Source organism: Trichosurus vulpecula, chromosome 1, assembly GCF_011100635.1.
Source record: "Trichosurus vulpecula isolate mTriVul1 chromosome 1, mTriVul1.pri, whole genome shotgun sequence".
NCBI lineage: Eukaryota > Metazoa > Chordata > Mammalia > Diprotodontia > Phalangeridae > Trichosurus > Trichosurus vulpecula.
In genome coordinates, this window is record NC_050573.1 from 94298708 (window position 1) to 94315310 (window position 16603).

The 16603-nt window shown below is 39.0% G+C and overlaps 1 protein-coding gene across 1 annotated transcript in view; it reads left to right on the forward strand.

The window, feature by feature from the left end:
* The window catches only part of COL22A1 (collagen type XXII alpha 1 chain), a 570107-nt gene that overhangs the window by 472458 nt on the left and 81046 nt on the right, over positions 1-16603 (forward strand). The window contains exons 44-45 of the mRNA XM_036741444.1: positions 2683-2796; positions 6743-6796. Coding sequence (XP_036597339.1) covers positions 2683-2796; positions 6743-6796 — 168 coding nt within the window. The remainder of the gene's footprint in view (positions 1-2682; positions 2797-6742; positions 6797-16603) is intronic.

The window sequence follows — 16603 nt, forward strand, 5'->3', positions numbered from 1 at the left end:
TATACTGTTGTGTTGTCGCTTTGTTGTTTTGTGTTTGCTTTTGCACTTTGCACCTTCGCCTGTCCTATTGATGACTTGCGTTCCCCCACTTTCTATTAGTGTACTGTATTTTTTATTCTGGGTGTGGCCCTCAAATAATTATTTTATTTTAATGAGGCCCTAAGATAACCTAAGGTTGGACAGCCCTGGTCTACATTGTCAAATGCTGAAAAGAGGTACAGAAAGGAATGAGAATTGAAAAAAATTCAATCAATTTGGAACCCAGGAGAGTGTTGGCAACTTTGGAGAGAGCAGGTTCAATTGAATGATGAGCTCAAAAGACATATTACAAAGGGTTAAGAAATGAATAGGAGGAAAGGAAATAGATTTTTTTTCCTAGGAGTTTGGCTATGAATGGAAGGAGAGATAGAGGACAAAACTTGAGAGAGTAGTAGGGTCTAGAGAAGCTTTAAAATATTATTACAGATGGAGGAGATTTGATTTTTTTTAAATAGCAGAGAGGGAACCAATAGATAGGGAGATATTAAATATTGGAGAGACAGAAAGGATTATTGAAGGAGCAGGTTTCTGGGGGAGACAGAAATGGATGGTATCGAGGGAGTGAATGTAGAAGAAGAAAATGGGAGAGGATTGATGTCAAGGGTTTTTTGAGATAAAGAGAAGGCAGCAAGAGGGAGCTTATAATGATTTTCTTTATTTTCTTAGTAAAATATTATTCAAGATCCTTAGCTCAGAGGGTGGGATAAAAGGATCTATGTGGGAATTTTGAGGAGGGAAGAAATTTGGAACAGTCTCTCTGGGGAAATGTAATAGTGAATCAATTAAGGAGGAGTAAAAGGATTGCCAATGAGGGCCCAATTGAGTTTAAATAAGAGAAATGTGTAATCGGGTCATTACCTCAGTTCAAAGACATCTTCCATTCTATTCAACATCATAAGAATAGGAACAGGGGAAGAAGTTAGTGGGAGTAATCTAGTTTTGGGGTTAGCAAAGCACAAATAGTGAATAGGAACAAAGGAGCAGATGGTCGAAGAAGAGAGGAAAGGGTGGAACTGAACTGGTTACCCTATGAGGTTGAGATTAGGAAGGCAGTATTCCAACTACACTTCCAAGACCAGTGTCTCAGGAAGTTTGGAGGCAATCACATCTGGTTAAAACTCAGGAGATGGAAGAATCATGAAAGGAAGAAGTTAAAAAAGAATGGAAATTTATTAAATGTTAAACAAGAATTCCAGAGGTCTCAATGAAAATGTCAAGTAGAGTGTAGTGGGACATGGGGAGACTGTAGGGTTGGGGAAGAAAGGGAGGAAAGAGTGGGAAGGAGGGAATAGGAAGGGAGGTAGTTTATACTTAGGCAAATGATGATTAAGTGACACAGACAGATTGTTGGTAACTTTGGAGAGAGCAGTTTCAGTTGAGTCTTGAGCTCAGAAGCCTGTGTTCCTAGTTCTGCTTTCTTCAGTTAAATAGAACATATCTAGTCTCTCTGCTATCTTACCCTTAAAGGCAGTTAATATTGAATTGCATAATTTAAGGGTAAAATAAGCTGTATTAGATGTAGCATGTCCATACAAGAAACTTCGAATTTAATTGGGGCAGACAATGGACCTATTTGCCAGGGTTTCACTTTCTCTGTTATTGGCAGACCCAAAAGAATGGGACCAGAAGCTGTTGTCTAGGATACAGCTATGTTCTGACACAAAATCTCCGTAACCTAAATTCTCAACCAAACTTGGTCAACTTAACAGCATGGATTGACTGGCACAGAAGACTTCCCTAGGGACACACAGGGCACCAAAAATAGACTCAAACAAAGCCATCCAGGAATACTAGTCCATCAGAACCACACAACTCCTTCATTAACAGATCTTGTGTAGTCCTCTTATCTTTCCTCCTTTCCAGATAATTAGCTTTGCTGTGACAATATGTCAATTAGTCTTTGATAAACACCTGCGCGAGATGTCTTCCTTTTAATAATATCAATAAACATGTGTGTATCTTTATAAATACATACTTACTTGTTGTGTTTTATTTTTAAACAAATTTCACAATTTATTTTTTTACTGAAAAAAACATATGCTTCTTGAGGGCAAGGACCATATTTTATCAAAGCAATTAGTACAGTACCTAGCACTTTTAAACTTTTGTTTGCTTGTTTAATTGTTTTTCTGGACCTTCAATCTCTCCACTGTTCAAGATCTACAACTTGTCTACAACTTACTCTCATAGTAGAAAGTTGTCTGGAGATGTGGAGAGGTTCAAGATAATGCATTGAATACGCATGAGAGTCATGTTGTGAACCCAGGGTTTCTTGCCTCTAAATACTTCTTGAGGAGCGACAAAATTAGTACTTAATCATTTTAGGCACACATCATTCCTTTCTGTTAGTCACTGGCAAAGCATGAAAGTGGAAAAAACCATATCTCAACCACACTTGTAGTGTATTTTCCATAGTCTTAATAGGGAAATGTTTCTTTTTTAAAAAATTGTTCATGGTAGTTATTTATTTTTATTTCGGTCTCCTACTAAATTGTGAGCTCCATGAGAGAGGGGGCTATTTTTTAAAATTAATCCTTGTATTCCAGCCAGTACCCAGGATGGGACCTTATACAGAGTAGACATGAAAAAATATTTGTGGACTTAATAAGTTTTAACAGTATTTTTGATGTCTCTTCTTTTTAGGATGTGTGCAATGACTGTCCACCTGGTCCTCCAGGACTTCCTGGGCTTCCAGGTCTGAAGGGTGATAAAGGTCTCCAAGGAAAACCGGGAAAAGATGGTGCAGATGGGAAAAAGGTATAAAGAATATGGAAAATAATGGGAAAAGAGCAGAGCCAAGATGGCAGAATAGAAACAGCAACCCAGTTAAATATTTCCAACATATTTCCCTCCAAACAACTATAAAATAATGCATCAAATCAAATTTTGGAGTGGCATAGCCACAAAAGGTCAGAGTGAGACAGTCTTCCCACCCAAGACAACTTAGGAGGTAAACAGGTGAGGTCTGTGACATCTGGGTCAGGGCCAGCCAGCCTGGAGGTGGCTGCAGTAGCAGCAGCAGTAGCAACACAAGCTTCAGTAGTTCTCAGCCCAGAGATGGTAAGGGGCTTGGCTAACTGGTCAGAAAGAGATTCCAGAGGGCCATGAACTGACACTAGGCATAGGACCAGGTGCTGTTTAGCAATTCTATCTAGCATTTGTGGCTGCAGGGGAGCAGGGAAAGTGACCACAATTCAAGGTTGGAGAGGAGAACTAGTGTTTGTGGCTACAGGAGAGGAGGGGCCCTTCCTGGGTAAAGATCAGAGCACAGACCAGAGAAACAATGATGACACATCACCCAGGATAACACCACCTCAGAAGCACTGAAAAATTACAGACATCTAGAACGGGCTCTGAAAACAGCAGCATGAAAAATCCTGAAGCTTGAGACAGTGCCTCCCCACCTCTACCCCTACGTGAACAGAGCACAACTTTAACATAAAGTTCAAAGTCAAGAAAAGGGCTGGAAAAGGAAACAACAAAAAGGGAATCTGACCATAAAAATCTACAATGGTATGGAAGGAATCAGTGTTACTCTAACCATCCCATGGTAAAAGGAATTCCGGATGTTTGGTTAAGTGGGATGTGGCTGTCACCATTATAAAGAAGTAAGATAAAATCAATTTTGCTTAATCCCAGAAGGCAGAACTACAAGAAGTGGATGGAAGTTTCAGAGAGGCAGATTTAAGCTTGATGCAAGGAGACCTCCCCAAACCCCCAGAATTAGCAGAATCCAAAAATGGAATGGACTGCCTTTGATAATAGTGGGGTGTCTCTCACTGGAGTGCCTCTGAAGACTAGATGTTCGCATATTAGGGATAATGTAGAGGGATTCTTGTCCAGGTGAGGGTTGAACTACATGGCCTTCAAGGTCCCTTCCAACTCTTGAGATGCTATGATGTTATGCAGTTTCATTCTGGGAGAATCAGGAACACAATGCATGAAAAAGCATAAAGACACTAAAGTCTCTTATAATATTTTATCCTTTTCAATTACATGTAAAATTTTTTAAACATTATTTTTTTAATTTTGAGTTCCAAATTCCCTCTCTCCCTCTCACCCTCTACCCCTTATTGAGAAGGCAAGCAATTTGATATCGGTTATTCAAAGTCATGCAAAACATATTCCCAAATTCGTGTTGTGAAAGAAAACATAGACTAAAATAAAAACAAGAAAAAAATAAAGTAACAATTAGCATGTTTCAATCTGCATTCAGACTCCACCAGTTCTTTCTCTGGAGGAGGATAGCATTTTTCATCATAAGTCCTTTGGAATTGCCTTGGATCTTTATATGGCTCAGAATAGCTAAGGCATTTAGAATTGATCATCATGCAATAATATCACTGTTATTGTGCTCAATGTTCTCCTGCTTCTACTCACTTCACTTTGCATCAATTCGTGTTAAGTCTTTGCAGGATTTTCTGAAGACATCCTGCTCATCATTTCTTACAGCATAATAGTGTCCCATCATGATCATATACCACAACTTGTTCAACCATTCCCAAATTGATGTGCATCCTCTCAATTTCCAATTCTTTGCCACCACAAAAATGCTGCTATAAATATTTTTGTATATATAGGTCCTTTTCTTTTTTTAATCTCTTGGGATACGGACCTAGTAGTGGTATTGCTGGGTCAAAAGATATACACAGCTTTTTATCCTTTCAGGCATATAGTTCACAACTCCACCAACAGTGCATGAGTATCCCAATTTTCCTATATCTCCTCTAGCATTTATTATATTCCTTTTCTGACATATTAGCCAATCTGATAATTATGAGGCAATATGGAAAGGGACCTTAGAAGGCATCTACCGTGAACTCCATTCAAGACAAGAATCCTCCTTATAGCTTTCTATTCAAATGGTCATCTAGACAATGTTCCACTACTTCAGTAACAAGGAGCTCACTACCTTATGGAGCAACACATTCCAGCTCTCTTTGTTAGAAAATCTTCCTTATTTTGAATCAAAATTCAAGTCATACTTTTTTAAATAAATAAGGTTATTTTTCTTTAAAAATACCATAAGATTCAGATTGTTTGGAAAAAAATACAGGCTTTTACTGGTATAGAGAATTCCCAGTGAGGAAACTCCCACAAGCCATGCATCTCAACACCTCCTCCACAACTTTCAGTTTTGAAGAGTTGCTTGGTACAGTTAGAGAGTTAAGTAATTTGCCCAAGCACACAGCCAGTAAATATCAAGTCAAAATGGGACTAGAACACTGGTCTACTTGACTCTGAAGTCAGCTTTTGTTCCACTACAGAACACTGACTCTCAACAATTCATATACCTCCCTTTCAATGCCATAAATAATAACCATTTGGATATATACATACATATGCGACCATATAAAATATGACAAACAGGATGGAGTAGAGAGCTGATCTTAAAATCTTAGAGTGTTAAATATTAAAGATTTACCTTTGACACATATTTTCTGTGTAATCAGTGCCTAAAGAAAATTTATAGGACTATGAGTGGCAGAATAAATGTCTGTCTATATTATCAAAGGGCATTTCCTCACTGGGAGATTCCCCTAGACCAATGAAAAAAAAAACAGTGTAGATATAAAATTCAGAACCTAGTTTTTTTTTTCATTGATGTAGTGGATCTTTCAATGAGGAAACACACATATGTTGTATGTATTTTATATAACTATATACCCATATATTTGTGTATATGTTCATCAATACTGTAACTTATCAATTCCTTTATCATCTTCCTATCTCCCTATCTCCCTATCTATCTATCTATCTATAGTCATTAGACCAGGGATTTTGTCATGAATTCTCTATTTACTAGCCGTGTAGTCTTAAACACATCATTTTTCCACCTCATGTTTTAGTTTCCTCATGGAAACAAGACTATGCATCCTGGGCCATCTCCAGTCATCCTGGTGAATATCAGGCCACTGGACCCAGATGGCTCTGGAGGAGAAAGTGAGTCTGGTGACCTTGCACAGCCCTCCCTCATTCAAATCAAAGTCAATTGCAAATCATGTCATCATTTCCCTGATGTCATGGTCCTCCTTGAAAACAAAGGACAAACACAACAACAACAACGACAAGGAAACGAGACTAGTACAAACTACAGAGTTTTGTGAATATTAAGTGAGATAAAGTATTTAAAGTACTTTCTAACAAAAATTATAAAATAAATCTATTCTGTATAACTTTAAATGCACAGTATCAATATCTATCTATACACATTATACATGTATGTATATGTATATATACAATATATAATTAATATATGGCATTATATATAACTATACTCCCCCCAAATGCTATGGATTTGGTTATGGAAATATTCTTTCCTTCTCTTAGATGGGGAAACAGAAACTTAGATAAGGGAAATGACTTGTCTAATGCCACACAGCTGGTAAATGACAGAATCAAGACTGGAACTCTGCATCTCCATCTCTTGGACTCTTATTGCTTCTTGTCTAGCAATAATTATACTAGTATATTGATGGGCCTCTCCCTTAGTCTTTCTATACCAGTGATCCCATATAACTAGATATAATTAGACATATGTACTCTCAATCATCACATTATAACTATTTTTTCTGGCTTGCTTGGATTCCAGGAATTCATGTGGACACTCAGCGAATGCTTATATATGCTGATGATTTGTCAGTGACTCTAGGTAGTAGCCCCATTTCTTCATTCTTATCTATTTGCTTTTTCTGCATCACAGGGAGATGCTGGACTCCAAGGCCTCCCAGGACCTCCTGGAATAACTGGACCAAAGGTCAGTCAGATTCAACAAATGTTACTCAATTGCCTGTATTTGGTTATTTTAGATCATGGAGAAGGAAATAATAATTATTCAAATTATGTATGTGTGTTTGTGATAGAAGCTTGCACCTGCAAAGAACTTTCCTCACAACAATCCTATAAGGTTGGCAATAACAGTAGTATTATTTCTATTTTACAAGTGAGGAAACTTATGCTTATGGGGCAGAACTGACTCATTAGTTCATAGTATACACTTCTAAGAGTCATAATCAGGATTCAAATCCACATCTCCTGATTCTAAGCCTGTTGTGTATGCTTCCACATCAGGCTACCTCTCTGGAATATCTTATCATCCAAAGACTTCCCTATAGCCAACAAGAATCTTTTCCTTATATATAACATACATTGTACACTTGATTATATCTCATCTAGTTCTTTATTTTAAATGGACTTTCATTGATCTTTAGCTGTTTGTTTATATCTTCTGTTCCAGCAAGACCATGAGCATCATGAGGGTGAGAACTTTGTCCTATGTATCTTTTTTATCTGCCAGGGAATCCACTGTGTGTGGAGACATACTTGATGCAATTGATAAATATGAAAGCATCATCGAATCCAAAAACTTAAATGTTCCTTAGAGGCCATCTTATCTAAACTCCAGGTACCACAGTTTTAGTGGTAACTGTCAGGATAGGCCTCTGAGGAAAAAAAATTGTGAAATGAGGCAAATTTACCTTTGCTGGCCTAGAATTATAGTGTAGTAAACACTATATGAGTTTAAGGCTGGAATGGAATCTTAAAAACCATCTTCTCCTATATCTTCACTCAACAGAGGAGGAAAATGAAAAGGACTCATCCGAGGTCACCTAGTCAAAAAGTACCAGAGATGAGATTTGAAAGAAGGCTATCTTCCTTTTCTATTATATCTACTGCTTCTGATAGTTTCTCCAGAATCCCAACTTTGGAAGGAGGCTCATTGGTCATCTAGTTCAACCTGGTTAGAAATTTCCTCTACAATAGCCGTGTTAAGTGTTTATCCAACCTTAGCGATGGGGAGCTCTCTACCTGAAGTCAGTCCACTGGACTCTTAGACGGCTGAGTTCTAGCAATTTTTAGCAAGTTTTTACATGTTGAATGACTAGATGTTAAATAGAACCTGTGAACTGCCATACTGCACCTATCAGAGGTATGAGAGTGACAAGGGCTCACAGAATCAGAATTGGACGAGATCCCAGCAGCTATGTAATCCAACTCATACTTAAAAAAGAAATGTCTTCTCCAAGTGCCTTGGAAAGTCTTTCTTTGAATACCTCCAACAATAGAAAACACACCTCTTCTTAAGGCACCCCATTCCTCATTTGGACACTCGTAGTTGTTAATAAGTTTTCCTTATGTTGAGCACAGATCCGTGTAGATTCCATTCATCAGTCCTAGATCTGAGGATAACTTTTAAAAAATTCAAAAGTCAGGTATAATTTTTCCACCAATCTTTCTCTTCTCCAGGACAAATATTCTAATTCCTTCCACCCATCTTCATATGGAATGGTATACGGTTTCCTCCCTTGTCATCCTGGTTGTTGGCCTCTTAATGCTTTGGCTTATCTGTTCTCTACCTACAATAAAGTGGGAACACTGAAAACAATACTGCATTTATAATCTGATCATAGCAGAGCATATTCATACTTTTTTATCCCTGCTGCTGAATACCATGCCTCTCTTAACAGCCAAGATCCCGTTGTTTTTTTTTGTTTTAATTTTCCCTGAGATCCAAAATCCTCTTTCTTTCTTTCTTTCTTTCTTTCTTTCTTTCTTTCTTTCTTTCTTTCTTTCTTTCTTTCTTTCTTTCTTTCTTTCTTTCTTTCCTTCCTTCCTTCCTTCCTTCCTTCCTTCCTTCCTTCCTTCCTTCCTTCCTTCCTTCCTTCCTTCCTCCCTCCTTCTCTCCCTCCCTCCCTCCCTCTTCCTATATTCATTCATTCATCTGTTTGTTTGGTTGTCATGTTGAAAGACAATCAAGAAGGCAAAATTGCCCATAAATACCCAAAGTATGATAGGAAATTTATTGTACATTATTCTTTCTTTCTGTGGTCATCAGCAATTGTGAGTTTAGACTGGCTGGAGGATTTTTTCTTTTGAGTGCACTAATTGAAACTCGTCATCTCACTGAAGCTCCTACTCTTAATTATTATTTCATCCTCTAAAAATGCCTGTGTTGAAACAAATCAATTATACAGATAAGGAATTTTACCCCTATGTGTCAGTTGTTTTCCATATCAGCCTGCTGTCATATGAAGGCTGATATCTTGGGGATCCTCTTCCATCTTTGTCCCTTTGAAATTCTATTTCAGGCTCACCTTGGATTTTTTAGTTCTCTAGTCTGTCAAGAAAACCTCTATTCATTCAGTCCCCGGTGCTCACGACCTCAGATGTGAGTTTTGAATCCTCCCTATTCCTCATCACTCACATCTAGTCTATTTCCAAATTTTATTCATCTGTCCCCACCATTCAATTGAATTCAACAAGCCTTAAGCATCTACAGTGTGCAAGGTACAATCCTAAGCCTGTAAATACTAACATAGAAATGAAAGTCTTTGCCCTTAAGTAGCTTACATTCTATGATTTTTTTTAAAAAGTCCTCTTCTGTCCTTTGAATTCACATATTTATCATAATAATAGGTAGCATTTATGGAGCATTTTAAATATTTGTTTATAACAAGCCTATTAGATATTAGAGGTGTTATTCCCATCTGACAGAAGAAAACACCGATTTAGCAAGGTTGAATGACCTGCCCAAGGTCACACAGCTGGTAAGTGTTAGAGTAGGGCTTCAAATCAAGGTCTCTCCAGACTCTGACCAGGTTAAGAATTTTTCCTGCTACTCTGGGACAGGGGTAGGCTAACTGCAGATGACAGCTGCCTAGAGGCCTGTGAGCTAAGAATTGTTTTTACATACCATTTTATTATATATTAAACATATATTTATTATATTATATACATATATATTATATGCAAAAAGCCCAGCCTTTTCCTTAGTTCCCTGAGGGCCCTACAAAAACTGGTAGCAGTTTGCCTTTGGCTCTGGGGCCATAGTTTGCTGACCTCTGCTAAGGTGTTGCTCTTGTCAGGCCTACTGCCTGAATGTTAACTCAGGTCCTTATTATCCCCCATTTGGACTATTGTAATATCCTCATTGCATGTCTCCCAGCCTTCAGTCTCTCTCCAAGAATCTGTCTTTCACATCCCATCTGACTTAATCTCTAATCAGATCACTCCTTTGCTCAAAAACTTATAATGACTCTCCATTGCCTTCTCATTAAAATTCATATTCCTTGGCTTAGCATTCAAGACCCATTACAAATTGGTCCCAAATTACCTTTCTAGGCTTGTCTTGCACCTCATTTATTCTGTGATTTTGCCAAACTGGTCTACCCCCTCTCCCTCCCCCTGAATTTGTGCTCCTGCCTCAGTGTCTTTGTCCACATAATCCTCCTCCAACCTGCACCGCCACCTTTATATCTTACCCATCCTTCAGTCTTCATCTCAAATGCTGCCTTCTCTGGTAAGCCTTTCCTTAGCTCTCTCCATTGAATATGTTCTCTTCATCTGATCTTCCTTACACACCAGAAATATGTTCACTTTTACTAGTTTTGTTGAAGATAATTGATTCCAAGCAAGCCATTTAATGAAAAAGTGAGGAAAGTAGTACTAGGATGTGTCCCAAATAAAACTGGAATGCACTCTTCCACAGATAAACACACCATTAATGATAAGAGTAGATACACATAAGAAACATTTAGAGAGGGAGTATGTTTCAGAATCCTATGTGGCCAGAGGACATGGGGGTGGCACATATTTTGATGGGGCACACTTTGAAGGGGCAATTCACATTTATGAATCTACAAAGCCATTGATGTATTCTTGTGATGTCCTCATGCTGCCCTTACTGGGCCTGCTCATTACTGATCGGTTCACCACTGAGCCACTTAATAATAACTAATTATAGCCAACATTTATACAACTCCCTATTACCATAGTTATCTCATTGTAACCCTAGGGTCGACATGGTTCTTTCATCTTCAGCTTTAAGGAATTTATTTTGGACAGTTATAAATTTGGTCACAATTTCTCCGAGTCCCTAGTTAGGAAAGTTCTTACCATTCAGGCAGAGCTTGGACTTTCTACCTATGATTCGTATTTGTATCTGTATGTCCTTCAAACCTGGCCTCTTTGAGGTTGAGGTAAAATTTGGTTTACTGGAGGTATTTGCAGAATAAAACAGTAGATTATATCATAGTATCTGTCTGTGGATAGATAGACGCCAGGAGGAGGTTATGAAAAGAGTTGACCTTTTCTTGAGATTTCCCTCATCCTGGGCCTACAGTCAATGGTTCCCTTGGATATCTCCCTTCTTTATCATAGCTCAGTTCTTCCTCTGTTCCCCAAAGACATGCTGGAAATGCCATGCTGCTCTAACCCCTTGAATCTGGACCATCAGAATCACTCACTGTGGCTTCTGAGATCATTTCTTTTTTTATACAAATCACCTAGCTCTTGACCCAGCCTCTCACGCAATGGCTTTGATGGATTCGAGTTGGTGTATAGACACTCTTCACACGCAGTTCTGGTTATCTGCTTCTGCAGAAGTTGAGGTGTCTGAGCCAAAATGACCGTGTTTCAACTATGTCCGTACATTTCTATAGCACCTTAATGTTTGCAAAGTGGTTTGCAAATATGATCTCATTTTATCCTCACAACAAGCCTGGGAGGTAGTTGCTATTATACGCATTTTAAAGATGAGGCCACTGAGGCAGATCGTTTATATGACTTGCCCAGGGTCAGGAAGCAAATAAGTGTCTGAGGCAATTTTCTGAGCACAGGCCCAGTACTCTATCCATTACGCCATGTAGCTGCCTCAACATACCCAGTAATATCTTTGTTGCTCCCTACCTTTTTCTTGGAGGCCTTCTCTCCCTCTCCTGTCTTCCTGCCCTTCTTCCCCTCCTCTCTTTCCTCTTTCTCCTTTTTTCCCTTCTTGTAGCCTCCCTTTTTCTCCTGTTGCCTTTATCACATTAGGAAAGTCATTGAAAATCCGTGGGTCTCAGCTTCTTCATCTAGAAAAAGTAAAGGGTTGGGCTGGGCAGCCACCGATGTCCCTGAGGGCTCATGATCTATCAACCGATGCTACATCTTCCTTATAAGGTCAAGCTTGTTCTCTGTCTTCTGCCTTTTAACTTAGATCGCAGGACGTAAGATTCATATGTTTTAGTGATTAAAGGAGACCCATTCACACACAAAGTTATTGGACTAGGGAAAAAACCCTCAGATGCTTTCTCTCTATAGATCCATCAGCTCCAAGAGTCTTAACTATATGTGGCTTTTCTCTCCTTAAGGAGAAGAAAGTCTGCCTGGTCCCACTGTCTTGCCCTCCATGTGTCATAGTTCTGGAACACAGAACAGGTAGGCAGCTACCTAGAGCCCTCAGGTATTCATTTAATACATCTTTGGACCTGCTTCTTTTGGCTAATAGGACCAATGTCTGTGTTTCAATGCTCTATCCATCTTAGAAGGTCCTTTTAATTCCTATCAGTGACTGATTGACAATCTGCCTCCTCCTCAAGTTACTTTAGAAGCCTACTTTCAACAAACCACAAAGGGCTGACTTCAACTAAAGGCACCAGGTTGTCCTCAGGCTCCCAAAATCCTTTGCATCTCCTATGCGAAAGAATCTGCTCCAAGCACAAAAGTTAAGCTAAACAGGCAAGCTGCTACTACTACCACTACTACTACTACTACCACTACTATTACCACTACTACTACTACTTCTATTACCACTACAACTACCACTACTACTACTACTACTACTACTACTATTACCACTTCTACCACCATAGCTACTACTACTACTACTACTACTGCTACCACCACTACTATTACCACTACTACTAGTACTTCTACTACCACCACAACTATTACTACTACTACTACCACCACCACCACCACTACTACTCCTACTACTACTACCACTACCACCATCACTACTACTGCTACTACTACTTCTACCACTACCACCACTACTACTACTACCACTACTACTATTACTACCACCACCACTACTACTACTACCACTACTCCAACTACTACTACCACCACAACTACTACTACTACTACCACTACCACTACACTATTACCACCACTACTACTGCTACTACTACTTGTACTACCACCACCACCACCACCACTACTACTACTACTACCACCACAACTACTACTACTACTACCACTACCACTGCCACTATTACCACCACTACTACTACTACTACTTCTACTACCACCACCACCACCACTACTACTACTACCACCACCACCACTACTACTACTACTACTACCACCACCACCACTACTACTACTACCACTACCACTATTACCACCACTACTACTGCTACTACTACTTCTACTACCACCACCACCACTACTACTACCACTACCACTACCACTACTACTACTACTACTACTACTACTACGAACAATAATAATAGTAATAGCATTTATATAGTCCTTACTATGTGTCTGGCACTATACTAAGCACTTTACAATTATTATCACATTCGACCCTCACAACAAATCCAGAAGGTGAGTGCTGTCATTGGGCCCATTTTATAAATGAGGAAATGGAGTCGAAACAGAGGTTAATGACTTGCCCAGGATCACACAGCTAGCAAGTGCCTGTGACTGGATTAGCCTCAGGTCTTTCTGACTGCCTGCCTGCCTGATGCTCTAACCACTAGGCTCTCTAGCTGCCTCCTTATCTTTTTCTTGGCCCTCTTTTTGCCTTGATGATGTATATCATATGTTTCCAGCTACAAGTCACCCAGCCTTTGAGTCACCATTTATTATACTTGTTTACATGCAAATGAATTCCTATTAGATTACTGCATAAGTAAAGTCAAGACAGCAAGCATTTATTAAGCACTTACTCTGGGCCAGGTACCATGCTAAGTGTTTCTGTTGCTGAGTCAATTCAGTCTTATCCGACTCTTCGTGAACCCAGTTGGGCTTTTCTCGACAAAGATGCTGGAGTGGTTTGCCATTTCTTTCTCCAGCTCATTTTACAGATGAGGAAACTGAGGCAAAGAGGGTCAAGGACTATCATGCTAGGAGCTAGGGATACAAAGAAAGGCCAGAATATCCCTGTCCTTTAAGCTTTCACATTCCAGCAGAGGAAACAACATGCAAACAACTAGGAACGTGCAAGAAGACCCATTGGAGGTAATTTCAGAGGGATTTTCAGAAGGTGAGATTTTAACTGAGAATCAAAGGAGCCATGGAAGTCAGGAGCTGGAGATAAGAAGAGAGAGTATTCTCAGCATGGTGGAGAGCCGGTGAAAAGGCATGGAGTCAGAACAGTGTGAGGAACAAAAAGGAAGCCACTATCCCTGGATCACAGAGCACATGGAGGGAGGTAACATTTAAGAAAACTGGACAGGTAGGAGGGGGGAGGTTTTAAAAGACTTTAAAAGCCAAACAGAAGATTTTATATTCTAATCAGGAGGTAATAAGGAGCCACTGAAGATTTTTGAGTAGGGGGATGACTTTTTTAGGAAGGTAACTGGTAGCTGAATAGAGGATACTAGAGTGGAGAGAGACTTAAGACAAGGAGACCAACCATCAGGCTGTTGTATTAATGCCCCTGGTGACATGATGAGGAAAGTGCCAGAGGAGGGAAAATGATGTATATGAGAAATATTGGGAAGATAGAATTGGCATAGGTCAGCTTATGTCTTATTTTTTCTAATCTTCCCCAGTGCTTAGAACTGTATAACAATAGACTGTTACAAAATCTTAAATTGTTAGATGTGAAAAGTGTCTTGAAGCATGGTATTATTAAGTATTTGTTAAATGAATTAACGAATGTTTAAATATTCAAATTTCTGCATCATCTTTGGAGTATATGTAATTTATCAGCCTTCCAATTCTTGTGAAATCCTGATGACTGCATGGGTATTTATGCTGGTGATTCACCAGCTGGGAACTATCTTTGCCACAATCTATCTCCCCTACTTAGCAGCTCATATCTCATATCTCTGAGGCCTTTGGAGGTTAATGTTGTTGTTCATTAGATAACTGTCTCCCAGGGCTTTCAAGAAGTACAAAACACTGGCTTTAAGATTTACAGGATTTGGAGATAGCTGCCATTGTGGTAATTATGGTCCAAGTCAAGTGGGAGGAAGAAACAAGATTCTAATCAGAATGATGACCAGAAGGGCTTGTAACATTACAGAATTAGAAATGAAAGCTCTTTTCCAGATTGAACATACCAATTCCTTTTTTTTAGAAGTTCAAGCATCATATTTCTCACTGTCCTGGTGTACTGTCCCTAAGAAAATCAAACAATTAAGATGAAGGAGAAGTTTTGTTCTTAAACAATATGTTAGAGATTAAAAACACTTTAGAGCATAGGAAGTAAGGTGAGAGAAAAGAGAATTTTAGAACAGGAAAAGGACTTTGGAGCATGTAATGTGGAATGTTAGATCTGGAAGAGACCACAGAGAAGAGAATCAGAGAAAAAAAATAACATCGAATGTTCAAATAGGATAAGAACTTTTGAACATAGAATATTAAAAATAAAAAGAACTTTAGAGTATAGAAGTATAGAAGAACAAGATATCATTACTCTTGCATTGGACAGTCCTCCAAATATATGAAGACAGCTGCTACATTGCACTAAACCTTCTCTTCCCCAGATAAAACATCTCCATCTTCTGCAACTGTGCCTCATATAATAGGGTTTCATGGTTCCTCCCTCCCCTAGTTATTGAATTCCTCTTTACTAGCTCCAGTTTGTCACTTCCCTTCCCAAAATGCCCTTCCCAGAAATGGACATAGAATTCCAGTTGTGGTCTGCCCAGGGAAATGAGACTCTTTTTTTCTCCCTTTTTCAGGGCTCGGCACTTTCTCATTAGCACCACACAAGGCTACCCACATCAAGCAGTAAATATAAAATAGGAAAAAAGAGAATTGGAGGGGGGGAGAAAGAGGGGAAAGACAAGCATTTTTTAAGCACCTACTATGTGCCAGGCACTATGCTAAGCAATTTACAAATATTATCTCATTTTATCCTCATAACATTAACAATTGGGTTTTTTTTTTGTATTTGAAGAACTGTCACATGCAAGAGTCATTACATCTTTGCAATCTATGTTATAAAGTCTTTTCCAATTCTAACATTCCATGTTCTAATCTCGGAGATATAGATGATATCACAATTCCCATTTTACAGATGAGGAAACTGAGGCCAGCAGAGGTTAAGTGACTCTCCCAGAGTCACACAGCTAGTAACTCACATCTTCTTGATTCTGGGTCCAATTCTCTATCCACTGAGCCACCTTGATGCCTTATGAAGGTATGGGCTGCAACTAGATAGATATGCCATTTGTGATATGTGATTTAGGTGATGATTCTAAGGTTGCCCATCTGCGAGGCAGGAAAAAAAAATTATGTCATTCACAGGGTTAGGGAAATCAAAAGGAAAATAGTAGCAACCACTCAAATTTATTTCATTTTAAAGGTTACAAAGGACTTTCACCGACAGCAGACCTGTAAAATGAGCAATGCCAGCATTATCTTCATTATATAATTGAATAAGCTAAGACCCAGAGAATTTAATTGACCCAAACAGTAGCAGCTAGTTTTAAAAGTAGAAGCTGAGCCCAGGTTATCTGACTCCAAGAGTGGCTATATTTGGCTTAAGGCTCTGACTGCACCTCACCTAAAAATATGCAATAGCACTTCAAAATTGCCCTACAAGAAAGGAAGGGAAAAGGGG